Source organism: Mustela putorius, unplaced genomic scaffold (assembly GCF_011764305.1).
Source record: "Mustela putorius furo isolate JIRA1106 unplaced genomic scaffold, ASM1176430v1.1 tig00000224_pilon_pilon_pilon, whole genome shotgun sequence".
In the NCBI taxonomy this organism is placed as follows: Eukaryota; Metazoa; Chordata; class Mammalia; order Carnivora; family Mustelidae; genus Mustela; species Mustela putorius.
The window spans coordinates 8,941,100-8,959,623 of record NW_025421321.1 but is presented as its reverse complement, the minus strand read 5'-3'; the positions used below and the strand labels follow the sequence as shown (position 1 = coordinate 8,959,623).

Sequence of the window (18,524 nt, the reverse complement as noted above, 5' to 3'; positions counted from 1 at the left end):
TTGCTATGGTTAAGGATCTCTGGAAAGTATTCATACCACACAAAGTTTTCATGAAACGTCAAGGAGACATTTAAGAATACGTTGGCTTCATTGGGGATTTCAAACTTGAGTGTACTGGGGGGCCATGCAGTAAATCAAATATGTGAGGCTATGAGTGATAAAGCCAGTGAACAACTGGAATGAGTTTGTCTCTTGGGAAATACATTCAACGAAGACTAACATCAACATTCCCCTGAATAATGCATACTCACAAGCTGAACTGGCCCAGATCCCAGTTTGTGATTTGCGGACTGGCTTTGACAATATGATCACATACCCCCAGAGTGAAAGGGATTAGGATCAAAACCTGCCCCATTTCCTTAGAGGAGTTATTTAACTCCTGTAAGCCCCAATGTCTTCATCTCTAAAATGAAAATAATAATATGTAGTTCACTTAATGTTGGGGAAAATAACGGAAAACTTTGCCTACTGCCTGCATATATTGGTGTTCAGTAAATGTTAGCTAGCATCTTCAATATCATCATCATCAGATCATACAATTCTGACAGCAAAATTTCAGAAACCCCTCTGAAGAGCTGTGGTGATCAGGACATAGGGGTTTACTATAATCTCTGCTCTCATTCCCTGTCAGCATCTGCCTACTCTACTTAAGAATAAGGCAGTTTATTATTATTTTTTTTAAGATTTTATTTATTTATTTGACAGACAGACATCACAAGTAGGCAGAGAGGTAGGCAGAGAGAGAGGAGGAAGCACGATCCCCGCTGAGCAGAAAGCCCAATGCGGGGCTTGATCCCAGGACCCTGGGATCATGACCCGAGCCAAAGGCAGAGGCTTCAACCCACTGAGCCACCCAGGCTCCCCAAGTATAAGGCAGTTTAAAAACGAGTGCTTCTTCATTGCCTAGAAATCCTGTTGATATGCCCGTAATCCCAATGCCTAAATCTGAGTTGGAGCCTGAGATTTTGCATTTCTTCACAAATGATGCTGCTGGTCCATGGACCATACTTTAAATAGCAAAGCTTCAGAATATTTGAACCAAGGTTTTCTTACTTGGGAGCAAGGAAGAAGTGAATGTACAGCGTTGGATGGGTCCTGGATTATCTAGAACTAATATTAATCAGAATGTTTTTTTAAATGTCTGCCGTAGGCAGAATTCTAAGATGACCCCCACTGATCCATGCCCTTGTGTAATTCCCCCTCCCCTGAATGAGGATGGAATATATGAATGTGAAGGGATATCACCCTCATGATTAGATTTACCTTCTGCCACCAAGGTAAAGGAATTTTGCAGGTATAATTTAAGACCCTGATGCGATGACTTGAAGTTAATCAAAAAGAATTTTCCTGAGCATGCCTGAAACAACCAGGTGGGCTCTTAAAAAATAAATAAATAAATAAAAAATAAAAAAAAAAGATCTAGAGGTTAGAGTCAAGAGGTCGGAGAGAGTTGAAGCAACATCTGATGTTGCTCTATTGGTCTTGAAAAAACAAACTGTCTTGTGGAAATGGCCATGGGTCAGGAAATGGTGGACAACTTCCAGCTGCTGACCGTGGCCTTGGCTGACAGCCTGCAAGAAAGTGGGTACCTCAGTTTATACAATCACAAGGAACTGACTTCACAAACACATGGAACAGAACCTTGGGATTTGATAGTCTCTAACACCCTCAGCAGAGACTTCATCCAAGATGAGACCAGACATCTGACCCATGGCCGTATGACTAATGAAGGGGTGTTCTTTTAAGTCACTGAGTTTGTGGGATTTCTACAAAGCAACAGAAAACAAGTCCGATGTCTTATTTCTTCTCTTCGATTGTTGCGCATATCGGTCCAAGGTATAGATAACCTAAAACATCTCAGTAGCTTAATATAACACATTTCTCTTGCACATGCAGTATCACTGTCATTGGTCAGCTGTGTCTGACCATAATGGCTCATGATAGCTACTGAGGACATTTTCAAAAGAGAACTCATGGAGATCGTCTGTTGGATTGTTTGGACATGGGTGCTGGGGTGGGAAATAGGTGTTCTCCTACTTAGCAGAAAGAGAAACAGACATGGAAACACACTGGAGTAGATGCATGGGTGGAAGTAGACCTCATCCTCCTATCAGGTTGACCTGATCATCCTATGTGGCCACCATCAATAAATGAGGGCTCAGAGCAAAGGGGGCTGGAGGGTAGGGCACCAGAAATGAAATGCATAGGCTTGCAAGTGACTCATGGCCTTCCTGCTTACTTTTCATGGCTATAACCTGTTCTGCGGCTATCTCTGACTTCAAGGTACAGAGACGTGGCATCCAGTGTGTACCCCAAAGTAGAAAAGTACCAGATGTTGGTGAGCGTGAGTCTGTCTACCATGGCATGTTGCTCAGTTGGGTTGGAGTGTCGGGGAGAAAGCAGGATCTCAGACTTCATAGATCTCTTCCTGGCGCTGGGACAAGATGGTGGGACATCCCAATGCTGAGAGTAGCAAGAGGGGCTATGTGTGTGAATGGAACGCTCACTCCCAGACACAGAAGAGGGCAAAGGGCTTCTGGGGACTTTTTGGGTCTGCGGAAAACCCAGTCAGTCTGGGCTGTCTTCAGCTAAATAGTGAGCTTTCTTGTGGCAAGGGATTTCCCCCACACAGTAGAGATAAAAATCACTTGGGTTTTCAATTGTTTGTTTTTGCTTGACTTTTATCAGCTTGTATGGACATGCTAAACACAGGGCTGGGGAAAGCTGCCACCTTCTGTGACTCTCAGAGGACTAGCCATTCTGGGCGGGCACATTTCCCAGGGATGGAAGATGGTTTTTCAAAGCATAAACAGAAAATCCCCCCTTTTTTTGACAACTTAATTTTGGAAGGAAATACTTCTTTTTTCTTTCTTAAATAAATAATAATAAAAAAAAAAAGCAGCAGGCAGAGAAGACTCCCTGCTGAGCAGGGAGCCAGATGTGGGACTCAATCCCAGGTCCCTGAGAGCATGACCTGAGCAAAAGGCAGATGCTTAACTGACTGAGCCACCCAGGCATCCGTGGAAGAGAATATTTCTAAAATTTGTAGCATGGTGAAAATTTATATTCACTGTAAACTGATGCCAAAAAATGTACCTTTCTTTTCTAACTTTTCTAACAAGCCTTTCATTTGGTGATTGAGGTCCCTTTAGTACCATGTCTTCTCCATCTTGCTGGCTCACATCTGCTTCTCTTAGATTTATTCAGTCTCTTTGGGGGTAAGTGCTCAGGCTTTCAGTTTCTCACCTTATTGCTTTCTTCTAGCCAGGAAGGAGTCTGAGAGTATGGAAGCCATGCCCCAGGGCATGATGCGGAGGGTGGCAGTCCACACCTGATGGCCTGGGGCCTTCACTGGTATCCATGGAGATGTTCCTATACCTGACTGGCCATGGGGTGTCCTGCCAAATCTACTGCTGAGGTCTGCAGCTGGGAAAACCCACAGTCTGATCTTACAGCTGGGTCATAGCCTCCACAATGGCCAACTTGGGCCCACTGTGCCCCTCACCGGCTCCACAGGCTCTCTGTGTCTTCGCCAGGCCACGTTTCTCATCTGGCTTTGACTGACCACTTGTGCAGGTGATACTCAAGATGTTTGACAACCAGCAGGGGACAAGCACCAACTAGACAGAACGGACGCTATAGGATCTGTTACTAGACTGCGAGGATCTCCGAGGAGCCCCAGGAAAGGCATGGTAGCAGAGGACAGAGAGCTCAGGGCTTGCTTAAGTGATATTTACCAGCTGGTGGAGACATGTTTCCATCTTTGGCCACACTGCTCCTTATGGACTGAATATCCAGCTCCAGGTCACCTTGTCCTTTATCACAGCAGCCCCAAATTAGCCCAGATCTCAGTTTACCTCCCATTCCCCACTTGAAGCACAGAGATGTATCTGGGTTTCTTCCTCATCAGTGAGAAACTCAGGCTAGCAGGACTTCTGTCTCTTTGCACTCGGGTTTTGAACTCAGAGTCAGGAGCGGGACAATATGCCTACCTCCTCTTGTGGTTTCCTTCCTTTTAACCTGAACCCCCTGCCCCCCTGCCTTTTCTTCTACTTCCCCTTCCTACCAGGAAGGAATATGTAACATGCACTTCCTTCCCTCCTTTCTGAGGAGGATTTTGGTCTTCCCTTTTCTTTGGGGCATAGTGGCAGAAGAATTGGAGATGCTAAGAGTTCTGGATTCTGAACAAAATTTAAACTGTTTTTCATGATTCAAGGAAATCACCATGAACATCAACTGTTTTGTGCTATAGCACCCTGATGCCCCCATCGGGCACAGGGAGGTGGAGGGGACCACTGGTGTCTGCTCTTACTGGCTCCTGATTGCCGTAACTTTGATTCTTGCACTTTCTTAATGTTTTTCTTTCCTTTCCCCCTCTGCATCTATCTTAATGTCTTTCTGTGTCCTGTGTTATTAGGCCATCAACTGCCTCTCCCTTCTCTGTGTTCTCTGGTTCACCAGCCCAGTCCCTCTTTCTAATTTGCTACCTCTAATCTGCTTTTGATCAAGCATTCTGGTTGCATACTGCTGTGTAACAAAATGCCCCCAAATTTAGCAGTTTACAACACACATGTTATTATAACTCATATATTTTTGTAGGTCATGAATTTGAGAGGGGCTCTGCTAGGTGATTTCTTCTGTTCCATGTGGTTTGATTGAGTTCAAGCAGTGGTACTTACTTGGCTAGTGAATTGACTCTTCTGGGAGTCTAAGATGGCTTTACTCACATGGTTGGAGTTCTTGAGGGGATTCCTGGGAGGCCAGACATAGCTGGAACTGTGAACTCGGTCCCCTACAGGTGACCTCCTCTGTGAGGTGGTCTCGGGTGGTTGGAAAGCTTACATGGTGGCTGTCTTTCCCCAGAGAAAACATTCAAAAGACCCCAGCTAGAAGCTCTCACCCAGCATCATTCTGTTGGTTAGACGCCAGTCACAGGCTGGCCCATATTCAAGGTTGGTGAGTTGGGCTCCACATTTTGCTGGCAGAGTGGTACCGTCACATTACAGAGGACCACGTAAGATGTGAGGTACTGTTGTGGCTATCCTTAGAAAGTATAATTGTCACTCTGAGAAGCAACAAGACTCGTAGACTCGGAGAACGAGTTGCTGCAAGAGAGCTGCCAAGCTGCTTCTAGGAGTAAAATATCCGCGCCTTCGTGCCAGGATCTTATGGGCTCTCTTTCACCTGTTTGGGTCTTTCTGTCTTTGTTTTCTCTGTCCATGTTATATTTCAGATGGACAGGTTTTCTGGATGACTGATAATTTAAATATCTGGGGTGTTCACTACATACACTCAGATTATAAGAGGTTGAAAGCCATCTTCAGCTTACGGGATGTGTGGTACCTGTCCCATATCAGCATAGAGCTAATGTAACCCAGCAGGTAGTCCAAAAGACCTAGAACTCCTATCCCCGGGAGAAGTCAGAAGTCTTGAGTTGTGCCTCAGCTCTTTGCCGGCTTTGGGATTCCTGCAAGTGAGTTGATGAGATTTGTGGTTATCTGATTAAAGCTCTGGATTTGGTGCTTTTGAAGCAGAACCTGTGTCCAGGGCTGAAACTTAAGTGCAAATTCAACCTTGTTTGGAACTTTCAGGACTTCAGTGGCTGGGAGGGTTGCAAGAGCTCTCAATAGCTCAGCTCTTGTATTTATTTTAGATGAAGAAACTGTTTCCCAGATTGGGTAAATCAGTTAGTGACTTGCCTAAGCTCACACAGCCAGTTAATGGTAGAGTGAATCCAGCTTCAGTCTTTTGCTGTGTGTGCTTAGAGGCTCTATCACTAAGATGTCAGTCTGAATGACAGCATGGGAATGCCACACACCGGGCGTTGATTGAGTGTGTGTGTGTGTGTGTGTGTGTGTGTGTGTGTGTGATTGTGTTTCCGTGTTAAGCGCCCTTCTATGATAGGGATTTAGGCGTCAGGCTTCTGATTCCACTAGGTAAAGCTGAACACCTTTCTTAGTAGCAACTGGTTCTAGTAAGTTATTGCCTACAGTACCGAAAGTTCTCAGGCTGTGGGATGGACCTTCAGCAGGACTTAGTAAGAACACAGACGGTGGCATCTCTGACTTCTCCCTTAGTTCTGTCAGTTGCAGGATCCTGAGAAAGTTAGTCACCTCCTGAGTTTTGGGGTCTGCTTCTGTAAAATGCTGATGAGAGCCACCACTCGTCAAGTGATTTCTCTTTGCCAGCGCTCTGTACACATCACACACCATCTGCCCCTCTCTGCTACACGCCAGGCTGCAGCCATTTTACAGATGAATAGACTAAGCCTCTCAGAGGCAATGTGATCTACCCCTGGCACAGAACTACCGAGCTGGCCTACAAGGTTCTTTCAGACTCTCGAGTCCGTGTGCTCTCCTATATAAACTCTCCAGACTGCTGCAAGATACAGCTAGACTTCTGAGCTGCTTCGTGGGGTGGCATCTGACCAAGGAGTGGAGCTTAGGAGAAGGCAGATTTGCATTCTGAAATGACAGAAGGTTCTGATCATGTGTACTTCCCAAGACTGGAAGTGCCCATCTAATGAGGGCTAAACTTGGCCATCTGTGGGGATGCCGGGTTTGGGAAGACTGTTAGGTGGGCTGCTAAGCTTAATGGCTCATGGTGCCCCCTCTAGTTTTGGGTTCTGGTGCCTCTACAGAGCAGGGGAGGAATACCAAAGCTGAAGACTGTGTTGACTCAGGTTTGCATTCCACTTTAGCATTGCATTAGCTTTGTGGCCTTGGCTAAGTTACTAAATGTATCTGAGTCTATTTCCATTGCTTCATGTTTATAATGGGGATGATGCACTCTTCTAGGCTCATGAGTGTTGCCCTCTGGAATTTCTTAGAGCGGAAAATTCCTCTTATGCAGATACCAGGCTGGGAGAACTTGAAGCCTGGTGGATTCATACTGAGCGCCTCATGGATGGAGCTTCTGCATCAGTCATTTTGCAGGAGGATGGCAATCATTCTGAGCTAGAGGAGTGGTCTTGTGAGGGGCTCGCCTGTGGTGAAGAAAGTATCTGTGGCTGATGGTCCAGTCTGCGGGGGGCTGGGGGGGAGTGCGTCTGAATGATTCAGCCTTACTGGGAATGCAAAGTGTGAACAGAGGATTTGAAAGAGTGCAGAGATGAATTGGGTTGGTTTACCGAATCTCTTAGTCAGTGGTTCTTGGGGGCAGAAGTTGGCCAAGTCCAAAAGGTTTGACAGGGAAAGAGTGCTTTTAGAGAGAAGGGACACTTGTTGGGAGAAATTAAAAAATAGATAGCCTGTAGCCATTAGTGGAGCCAAGTCTGAGTTTCTCTAAATTTTCCCTTGAGATTCAGCCCATCGTGGCCCAAAGATGGGTCTTCCTGTGCCATGGCTCCCAGACTCCCAGGCCCCACTAGGATCAAGGACATTGAGGTGCTCTTATCCTGACACAGCCATGCAGACCAGAAACAATCTCACCAGGCTGCACTGAATTCCCTCAGTTCTGGTGTGTGTGTGTGTGTGTGTGTGTGTGTGTGTGTGTGTGATGGGGAAACTGGCTTCTCTCTTTTCAGTAGAAACAGCAATAAGCTGTGGACAACCCATCCAGGGTTCTGCTTTGAGCCAGTATATTAAAAAAACAAAACAAAACAAAACAAAACAAACAAACAAAAAACAAACAAAAAAACCTCCTGCCTCAAACCTGGTCCTATATTTCTCTGCTTCTAGTTTCAGAGAAATATAGGACCTTGTTATTTATTTATTTACATTTATTTTTATTTCCTTATTCCCCAAACTCTTCATGTTCTGTGATTTCCAGAGACTGAGTTCAAAATACTCACTTTGTCTCTGCTTTGAATTTTAAAAAATTTCCCAAGCTTCACTTTAGTGAAAATATTTATTTTCCCATGGCTGTCAAAAGGTTTTAAAGCACATGCCTGCTCCAACATGTGTTGGTTTTTAGGGATTTATTTTACGAACTGGAGGTGACATATGGTATGCGTCAGGCCTGATATGACTTCATTAATATTCAAGATCTGTCACCTTTGTTTTGCTTTTTTTGGATGACTGTACCTCCTGACTCAGAGATGGGCAGTTGCCTATAAACTTCCGGTAACAAGGTGAAGACAGAAATAAAGAGAAGTTAAAGCTCAGTGAATCAAGAGATACATTAAAATATATTATGGAGTAAGATGTTGCATCACTTTAAATGCCTGAAAATTTATCTCTGGAGCTATCATTCTATTATTTACTTACACATTTGTCCTCAGTCTGCTAAAAATGTGTTCTCCATGCACTCTAAAGTCTTTAGGGGTGGAGGGTGAGAATGTCTGCCACTTTCCCATGTTCAGGGGAAAAATAGGTATATGTGTATATAATATGTACGTGTGTGTGTGAGAGAGAGACAGAGAGACAGAGAGCCAGAGAGAAAGGGAATAAAGCCAAATATTAATAATTGGTGAATCTAGGTGGAATACAAAGGGGTGTTATACCATTCTCTCACCTTTTTGGTTTGTTGGAACTTTTCAGAATTAAATGAGAAAGTGAAGCAGACTGTGATCAGGAGGCTGAGCCCGGGGAGCTGTGTTCTTTCTCCCTCCCTTCACTCTTCACACAGTATTGGAGATTTCCTTATGCGCAGACCGGCTTTTCATCTCATTCCTCTGTTTTCAAACAGGGTGTAGTGAAACATGAAACATGGTTGTGCGACCAAAAAAAAAGAAAAAAAAAAGTCACTCAAATTCTTGGAACCAGCTGCCTTTAAAATTTCTTTCTTCCAGTAAAAAGGTCAACTCAGATTCAAGCAGAAATATCAAATTGTCTGTAATTTAAAGACACATTGAAAGAAAGTAGGTCAGGAGAGGAATGTTTTGCTGCAAACCTCTGCAGAACAAATTCTTTTTCCTTTGGGCCTGCCAAAGACTTACTCTTTCCCACACTGGCGATTTTGGTTCCAGCCTTCCCCTGAGGTTTTGATTTTTGAAAATGATCACTACTCCGTGTTTGCGGTTTAATTACCTGAAGCCACTTCCTGAAGAGGTCACAGTAAAGTGGCTGTTTTACCCGAGTCCTCATAGGGCAACCAATACAATTCCCTTGAGTGAAGGGGTCCCTCTGGGTTGGGTTGGAAGGGGGCCAAAGGGGAGATGGAGAATGGCCAGCTGTTGCTTGAGGAGGACAACAGTTTAAGATTTTGTTCCACTGGAACAGGATCTTCGTTGAAACATTTCTACTTTTCGCTCTGACCACATGTGTAATTTTGAGAAGAGGATTAATGTCCAAGGTGATTTCAACACACCTGAAAAAGAAAGTGAGGGGATTTCTCTAGGACACTTTCTGCTCTGTAGCTCTGTGAAGCCTCAGCTAACATCAGCCAGACTTTCTGGCATAAAAATAATTTTAAACTTGGTTACAAAGCACATAAATCAAGGCTAAGCCTGCACCTGTCTTGCCGGGGTGAGGTGCTCCCCTCCAAAGGGAGGCTGCCCAGTTCCTTTGCCTTTGAGCTGAATTGGCGCTCTGAAACTGTTGAGTATCAGAAAGAGGACTAGGGACAGCCCCGGCAGGGCTCCTTTTCCCGGGGTCCTTTTCATAAACTTTGGAAAGTTTGCATATTGGGATTAGGTTTGGCTGTGTATGGCAGGAAGTCTAAACGTAAAAAAAAACCAGAAACCAAAAAAGTCTAGGGTGGGAGAGCTGTTCCACGAAGCCAAGCCACCAAGGACTCATGCTCCTGTCTTATTGCCCCAGCACTGCCAGCCAGTGGCCTGTGCCTTGTGGCCCAACATGATGGCTACAGTTCACCCATCACATCCAGACTGAGCCAGCAGAAAGGCAGACCAGTGGAGACCTTGAAATCTTTTGAGGAGACTTTTAAGTCAACTTCCCAGAAGGAGCCCACTTTTCTACCTATGTTTTATTGGCCTATATTCTGTCACGTGGCCACTTCTAGTTGCAAGGGAGGATGGGAAATGCAGTCTTTATGTGGGCTAGTGATGTGCTGCGTTGAGTTAGGTATTCTATAATTGGGGAAGCAGGAAAAGACTAATATTAGAGGAGGAAACTAGCACATCTGTCATAGAAACTGTATTTTTGAAGAGTTAGGGCTTTGGAATCAGTAGTCCTGGGTTTAGTTTAAACTTCAATTCCTGCTTACTAGTTGTAAGATATTAGTTCAGCTACATAACCTCCTTAATCTCTTCTATTACATGATCTGTCAAATTGGCATGATACTCACATCATGGAGGTAAAATGAGAGAATAGATGCTCAGTATTCAGCTCAGTAGCTGTCACTATTACACGTATCCCTGTGTCACCATCCTTGACTTCGTTCACTTATTTGGATATGTGGTACTGGTTATACATGTGTATTTGATTCCAACATCTTTCATATCCTTTCTAGAGAACCAGTGAGTCTGGCGGGGATCAGCACAGTTAGGGACGTGAGAAGCTAATGTGGGTGTAGAGGACAAAGCACCTTGCTCAATGCTGATGTGACGTTTATGCTAATCAAGTGGCCTGGTTAACCTGAGGCTGGGGTTAGTGGTTAAAGTTACAGGAAATATTTGTATTTCAGAAACATGTGAAGGATAAGACCATGCAGAACCAGGAAGAATTTAGAGGAAACAGCCCTGGGGCAGACACCCAGCGAAGGGGCACATCTCAGGTCATTCACTACCCATCCTGGCTCCTAATCACCAGAGGGGGAGTTCAGACTACAATTCTGAGCACATGCCTTCTGATGAGCGAGAGTTTCTAGCATACAAGGACTGCTTCCTCAGTCTGCTAACCCTGCCCTGGCCACCTAAGGGCCCTGTGGGCTTATTGTGAGACATTCACAATGATATCTGTTCCAGGAACAGGAACCAAGTTAAACTTTAAGGAAATGGGGGAGGGGTAGTGGGAGGGAATTTATTTATTTATTTATTTTTCCTGGACTCACTCATCACTTCAAGTCCTTGCTAGTTTCTGATCATAAATACTCACTGGAATTTTCTGGGACTGGGCATCTTGTAGGCCTTGAGGGCTATGAATAAGACCAGGCTTATTCCGGGGACTCAAGGCTGTCCCCACCCATGCGGAGCCATATTATAAACAGGTGTAGTAGGTGTCATGGTTGCTCCCACGTGTTTCCCCTCCTGGCATAACTTGGAACTCCTCCTACTAGAGGTGGGGGTAATTTCCCTGCCCTACTGATGGCAATTCTGGCCATGTGACTTGCTTTGGTGAATGGAATGTGGGGCACATGGGAATGAGCTAGTTTTGGGCAAGGCTTTGAGTGCTCTTGTCCATGTTGCTTCTGTTTTTGCCATCACAGAAGAGGTTCATCTATCTCTCAGGCAGTCATAGATCTAGGGAGGATGAGAGACAATGGAGCCGACTTAGCTCCCACCCAAAGCCTGGAGCCACGCCTAGCCCAGCTTGATCTAAGACAGCCAACCCCCATCTGATCCACGGACTTGTGAGCCAGAACCATTTTACACGATTGGCTCAATTGCCATGGCTATTGTTTCATGCATTTCAGTTTTGAGGAGGATTGTTGGCAGTATTGTTGAGGCATTGATGAGCTAATATGACAGGTAATTACGATATGATTTGAGAACTGCAGGGAGGTAAGAGGCACCTGGTGCTCTGGTCTTGGGAAGGTATGTAGGCAGGAGTGCTTCACGAACTTGTGTATGTTATTCACAATTTGGACCTTATTTGGCTTTCCCCTCAGGAGACCAGAGAGTTCATGGTGTATGTAGTCTGCCAGTGAATGTCGGAATTGTGTGTAAAGTAAGAGCTAATCCATAAAGACAATAGGAATAGTTCTTTGACATGTAAAATATGAAACCTTTTTCGCAGCTAGTGATTAATTCACTCATTCATTCATTTAACAAATAGAAGTTAAGAATGTAGCTGTGAGTAAAATACAGTAGGATCTCTGAGCCCATGAGCTGGCATTCCAGAGGGTGGAGACATGGTTGATGAGGAATGCCATAGAGAGCAATGGAGTAGGAAAGAAAAATGTGGAGCATCGAGGCAGAAGGGTGGTGCAGCTCACACAGGAAGGTCATTGAAGACCTCACCACCAGGGATGCTGAGTAGAGACCTGAAGGAGAAGAGAACCTGAGCAGTGGCCATAGCTGAGGAATGAGCATCTTGGCACAGGGCAGAGAATGCTAAGGCGTACTCCAGGAGAGAGACATTAGGATATGAACATCTATTCCAAGACACCTTGTAAGTGCTTTGGGGGTTTGATGGTAGGTATGCTCAGTGAATATAGTTACTGAGATGCAATTTCAAAGCTTCTGTATTTTCTTGCTAAAAACTGTAGACAAAATGATTTCCATCATCAGATGAAGCCTCCAGAACCTGCTGCCGGGACCAACTTCAAGGGGTTCTCTCTCTGGCTCCTGGTGACCCTTCTGTCTCCTCCTATAGGCTACCGAGTGCTGGACCTGAGATCTCCATCTCCTGTGTCCTCCAGAAGTTGCCAGAAATGATGTTCATCTTGTACACGTTGATAATGAGTGTTTCAGCCTTCACCATTCAGCCTGAGGAACACACAGGTAAGAAATCAATCTTACTGAATCTAGCTGAATCTTACTACCAAATCTTACTAATCTAGCTGAAGAGGGCCTGCCTGCAGCTTCTCTGGGAAATGTAGTTGTTTATCTAGTGAAGTTTGTTGTTTTCAAAAAGCAAAGTGGGACAGATCTTCCTCCTGCCCATCTCCTCTGTTGCATGGGCATCAATCATTTCTGCCAAAGAGTGAGCCCAGAAAGTAGTGCCTTTGGACTCAATAAAAGATGCTTTTGGATTTTAACCACATGTCCTGTCACAACTAAGCTCTTTTTCTATCTGAACTCAGCCCAGATCTACTTTTAATGTTAAGGAGTCAACAAGTGAAAAAATATGACCAAACTTTTTAACCGTTTTTTGTCCCCATATGAACCAGATTTAACTTTTCCCACAAAATTTAAATTGGAATGGACAGAAGCCCTAAAGTTGTTTTGGGGAGTTTTGAAATCATTATAACAGGAGGTGTTAATGGGACCCCCAGGGTGCAGGCCACTTGTTTGGGGGCACTCAGCTTCTTCAGATGTGCCTGTCAAAGGAGCTTTTGGATCCAAGCCTGACTGTGGTCTCCCTGTCCTTTAGTGGCAGCAGAAAACTGCAGATTTCTTGGCAAGCATTTCAAAACCGACTTCAGGGTGGAAGGGGAGCCTGTGGTTCTGAGGTGCCCCCAGATGCAACTCTGGCTGTGGACGTCTGTCAGCCCCCATGTCAATGTGACATGGCGTAAGAATGATTCTGCTCCAACTGTCCGAGGGGAAGAAGAGACACGAATGTGGATCCAGGATGGTGCTCTCTGGATCTTGCCAGCATTGCAGGAGGACTCTGGCACCTACATCTGCACTGTCGGGTAAACCCCCACATCCCCTGGGACTATTAGGGTAGGGGGTGGGTCTCCTTCCAGAATGGGCTTCTGCATGGTTCTTCAATGATGACGTGGATTTCAAAATCCAGTGTGTAGGACCTTCTGTCCTCCTCACTGTTCCTGAAACCTCCTACCTGAGAGCCTTCCCCAGATGCCTTCATGGCTCCTTCTCTCCCTTCATTGAAGTCTTTGCTCGAATTTCACCTCTTTGGAGAAGACTTCCCTAGCTACTCTACCTAAACCAGTACTCTTGACAGTCCCTCTCTTTCCCCTGCTGGTATTTTTCCTCACCTGACACACATGTGTTTACCTATTTAATGTTGTCTAGCCCATTACAATGTAAACTCTAGTTCCGCAGGGACTTGATCCATTTTGTTCATGCCCACATCCACCTGGAGAGAAGAAATTGATGTAGAACAGTGGATGAGACTTGAGGAATGAGTTAGCCCAACTGCTTATTGTACGTGTGAGGGGACCGAGCTCACTAATAACATGCTCCCAGGTGGTGTGTGTGGAGCTGAGACAGGAACTCAGAGCTCCTGATGTGGAGGCTGGAGCCCCCTTCCTCTTTATCCTTTCCAATTCACTTTGTTGTGCAACCGTCACCGCCGTCCATCTCCAGAATTCTCCATCTTCCCACATTGGAGCTCTCTGCCCATTAACCACGAACTCCTCCTTCTCCGTCCCCCAGCTCCTGGCAGCCCCCACCTTCTGTCTCTCTCTGTGAATTTGAGTACTTTACCTCAGAGGAGTGGAGTCAGACGGTGTTTGTGCTTTGGTGATTGACTTATGTCACTGAGCACAGTGTCTTCAAGGGCCATGCACACTGAAGGTGTATCTGAATTTCCTTCCTTTTTAAGACTGGATGATATTCCATTGCATAAATACACCATGTTTTGGTTACCCATTTATCTGTCAGGGGACAGTCTACCTGCTTTTGGCTACTGTGAGTAATGTTGATCTGATCATAGGTGTGCAAAGATCTCGTTGAGTCCCTGCTGTTACTTATTTTGGGTACAAACCCAGGAGAGAATTGGTGGATCAGTGGTCATTCTATGTTTAATTTTTTGAGGAACCATCATATCGTTTGCCACGTGGCTGCTCCATTTTACATTCTCATCAGCAGTATACACGGGTTCCAGTTTCTTCACATCTTCACCAACACTTACTGTTTTCTTGGAGAAGGATAATAGCCATCCTACTGGGCATGAAGTGATATATTATGGTTTTGATTTGCATTTCCCTAATAATTAGTAGTGCTAAGCATCTTTCTGTGTCTTTTATTGGCCGAATGTCTATTTAAGTCCTTTGCCCATTTTTAACTTTAAAATTTTTGTTGTCTCATTATTTTAAATTTCTTTTAAAAATTGAAATATAATTAACATGCCCTGTTATGTTAGTTTCAGGTACAGAGTATAATGATTCAACAATTCTATACGTTTCTCAGTGCTCATTGCTAAGTATACTCTTAATCGCCTTCATCTATTTCTCCCATCCCACCACCCATCTCCTCTCTGGCAGCCACCAGTTTGTTCTCAGGGTTTAAGAATCTTTTTGTTTGTTTGTCTCTTTTTTATTTTATTCATCTGTTTTGTGATGAACACAATTTTTCTTTAATTTCACCTATGAGTGAAATCATATAGTCTTTGTCTTTCTCTGACTGATTTATTTCACTTAGTGTTACTCCATCTAAATCCATCCATGTCATTGCAAATGGAAAGAGATCATTCTTTTTTATGGTTGAGTCATATTCCAGTGTGTGTGTGTGTATGTATGTGTGTGTATCACATTTCTTCTTTTTTTTTTTTTTAAGATTTTATTTATTTCTTTGACAGATAGAGACCACAAGTAGGCAGAGAGACAGGCAGAGAGAGAGGAAGGGAAGCAGACTCCCCACTGAGCAGGGAGCCCGATGTGGGGCTCGATCCCAGGACCCCGAGACCACGACCCGAGCTGAAGGCAGAGGCCTTAACCCACTGAGCCACCCAGGTGACCCCACATCTTCTTTATCCATTCCTTAATCGAGTTATTTGTTTTTGAATTGTAGGAATTCTTTCTATATTCTGGCTATCCATCCCTTCCCAGATATATGATTTACAACTATTTTCCCCCTTGCCATGGGTTGCCTTTTTACTCTTTTGATAATGTCCTTTGACGCACAAAGTTTTTTTAAATTTTGATAAAATTCAATTTATCTATTTTTTCTTTGGTGGCCTCTGCTTCTGATGTCCTATCCAAGAAGATTGCTGTATCTAATGAAAAGCTTTTGCCCTGTGTTTTCACCTCAGAGTTTTTATAGTTTCAGCACTTGTGTTTAGGTCTTTGACCCATTTTGAATTAAAATAAAATTTGACCCATTTTGAATTAAAATTTATGCAAGGCATGAGGTAATGGTCTGACTTCATTCTTTTGCAAGTGGGTATCCAGTTTTCCTAACACCTTTTATTGAAAAGACTGTCCATTTCCCACTCAGTAGTCTTGGCAAAGCTTGCTACTTCTTTTTTTTTTTTTAAGATTTTTTTTTTTCTTTTATTTATTTATTTATTTATTTGACAGACAGAGATCACTAGCAGGCAGAGAGAGAGGAGAAAGCAGGCTCTCCACGGAGCAGAGAGCCTGATGCAGGGCTCGATCCCAGGACCCCGGGACCATGTCCCGAGCCGAAGGCAGAGGCCCTAACCCACTGAGCCACCCAGGCGCCCCCTTGCTACTTCTTGCAGGAGAAAGTTGTAGGTGCAGTTAGTGCTGGTGATTTCAAACCTTGCCTGGCTAAGTTCTCCTGGAAGGATTAGGGCAGACTGGGAACTGGTGCTTCTGGTCTTCTGTCTCCAGCTGCTGCTTGTATCCTGCCCCCAGGCTCTGCCCACTCCTTCTACTAGCCAGCTTTAGAGCCTGCACATCTCCTAAATCTGCTTGATTTAAGGAGGAGTTGTATCGATGAGGATTTTCATTTGGAAAGAGAACCAAATAAAGTGGATTCATAGCACAAGGGAATGACTGGTGAATGGGAGATTTTCAGACAATATCAGCCCCAGTCTTAGATGTTGTGTGTTGAGGTGGAGGGTAGGGGGTGGTGTGCTCAGTCCTGTCTGTGGACCTTGCCTAGGAAACAGGTAGGCAGTCTCTTATTTCCCTTTCAGGGCAATGTGGATATCTGATTTTACAATAGCTATAAATGCATAGTTTTTCCTACCTTTTAGAGGAGAAAATTCTAATGTTTTCCTAAGGAGTGCTACTAAGAAAATTTAATAGTGTGGTAGACAAAGATTGGAATTCAGACGTAGAATGGTATGAGTGTGAATCCTAGCCCTCTCATTTTCTAGGCAGTAGGACCTTGGTCTTATTACTTGGCATTTATGGATCTCAGTTTTCTCCTCTCGAATGGGGAGAGTTTGTTGGGAGTCCTGTGAAATCACAGCATGTGAAGCATCTAGTTATCGGGAGCACCATAGAAGATGGACTGCATATATATATGGAAATGCCTTTTCTTTCCCAAAGGCAATACTTATTGACTACTGGAGGGATAATATGCAAAAACCAGGGAGATGTGAACTGAGTCCTGTTTGTCTTAAAGTTTCTTTTTCTACTTGATTAAAAAGATTGTACCTAATTCCCTTATTTTATTTTCTATTCTTAAAAAAAATTTTATTTATTCATTTATTTTGGAGGGGGGCAGGTGGAGGGAGAGGGAGAGAGAATCTTGAGTAGACATGCTGCTGAGCTCAGAGCCTGATGTGGGGCCCGATCTCATGACACTGTGATCATGACCTGAGACAAAATCAAGAGTCAGGTGCTCAACCAACTGAGCTACCCAGGCACCCCTTTATTTTCTGATTTTGTAGGAAAAGAGAGCTCTGAGATTGAGAGGGGCAGATGAAATCCCAGGGTCAAGGTTCCTTAGCATGTGAGAGAGTTCCCCTGGTTGATCTCTAGAACTCTATTCCAGCTCTAAGACTGGGGTTCCAGTGGAGTAAGAATCAACGGTAGTCGCCCTAATACCCTTTGGCAGGTATTAACACAGCCCTATTCCTGTGATTTTTATTCGCTTCTGATCTAGAACCCGCTTGGATTTCTGTCAACCATGGTGGGTAGATTATGCTGCTAAATCAAACAGCCCCCAAATCTGAGTGGCTTAAAACCACAAAGGCTTATTTATCACCCATGGTGGGGCCATGATGTGTAATTCCACTGTTTGCTCAGGGCGGGGGAACTGGACGTACTCGGTGAACAGCCCTAATGACCACCATCCCTTTGCTGTGGGGAGGCCACGCCACATGGAGAATGTGGGTGGTGACCAAGTTACTCTCTACCCACCAGTCTTTTTTGAGTTATTTTCATGGACTGTCTGGCCCATATGTAATTACCAGATCAATAATGTGAACAGGTTTGGAACTCTTGGTATGTGTAATAAGTTTGGTTTCTGGAGATATTGCCCCAATTTAGGGGTTTTCCCAGAGCCCTCCTGGGCTTCTAACCTTGGTCTGACCTCTAAGTAGCTCTGCAGTCTTAGGAAGTAACTTCATTTCTGTATACCTAATTTTCCTCATCTAAAAATGATATGCTAATAATTCCTACCTTGTAGGGTTGGATAATAAATGAAATAACTTACGGAGAGCACCGAGTCCAGGGCCTGGCACACACCTCTCCCAGCTGCTTCCATGCCTATGTTCAGGTGTGCACTGGTCTTTTGTCCTCATTGGTGTTTCTTTGACTTACAGTGAGATTATGTATTTTTCAAGGTGATAGCTTTCTGCATTTCTTTGTGCCAAAGATGTTTGTTCATCCTTTTCCTTTTTTTAAGCAGACATGAAATATAATATTAGATATTGGCTTTATCCATTTGAGTTCATTCTTTTTACTTTCAGGTACCAAGCTTTTATCACTTACTTCTCTCCAGACATTTTTCACACTTTCTTCCTTCTTTAGATATAGACTGTTTGATCTTTTGCTGTGCAGGCTTCTTCCTCCCTTCCCCTCCTCATATAGCACACGTTCTCATGGTCTCTGTTGATTATGTAGCCAGGAACTTACTTAGCTGAGATAACTGTATTTTTATGTTGTTTTCCCCATGTTTCTATCAATGTTTTGCCTCTACCCTTTCCCCGGTCCTATGGTCTTAATAGAATTATGATATTGAGGTTAGTTAG

At 44.2% G+C, this 18,524-nt stretch overlaps 1 protein-coding gene across 2 annotated transcripts in view; it reads left to right on the top strand.

Annotated features, from left to right (window-relative positions):
• The window catches only part of IL1R2 (interleukin 1 receptor type 2), a 33,486-nt gene that overhangs the window by 3,642 nt on the left and 11,320 nt on the right, over positions 1-18,524 (top strand). The window contains exons 1-3 of one of the 2 annotated variants that reach the window (XM_004753052.3): positions 11,841-12,173; positions 12,378-12,505; positions 13,098-13,362. In XM_004753052.3, coding sequence (XP_004753109.1) covers positions 12,436-12,505; positions 13,098-13,362 — 335 coding nt within the window. In that variant the 5' untranslated portion in view covers positions 11,841-12,173; positions 12,378-12,435. Of the gene's footprint in view, positions 1-11,840; positions 12,174-12,377; positions 12,506-13,097; positions 13,363-18,524 lie in introns of those variants that run through there. The other variant, XM_004753051.3, reaches the window with a different exon arrangement.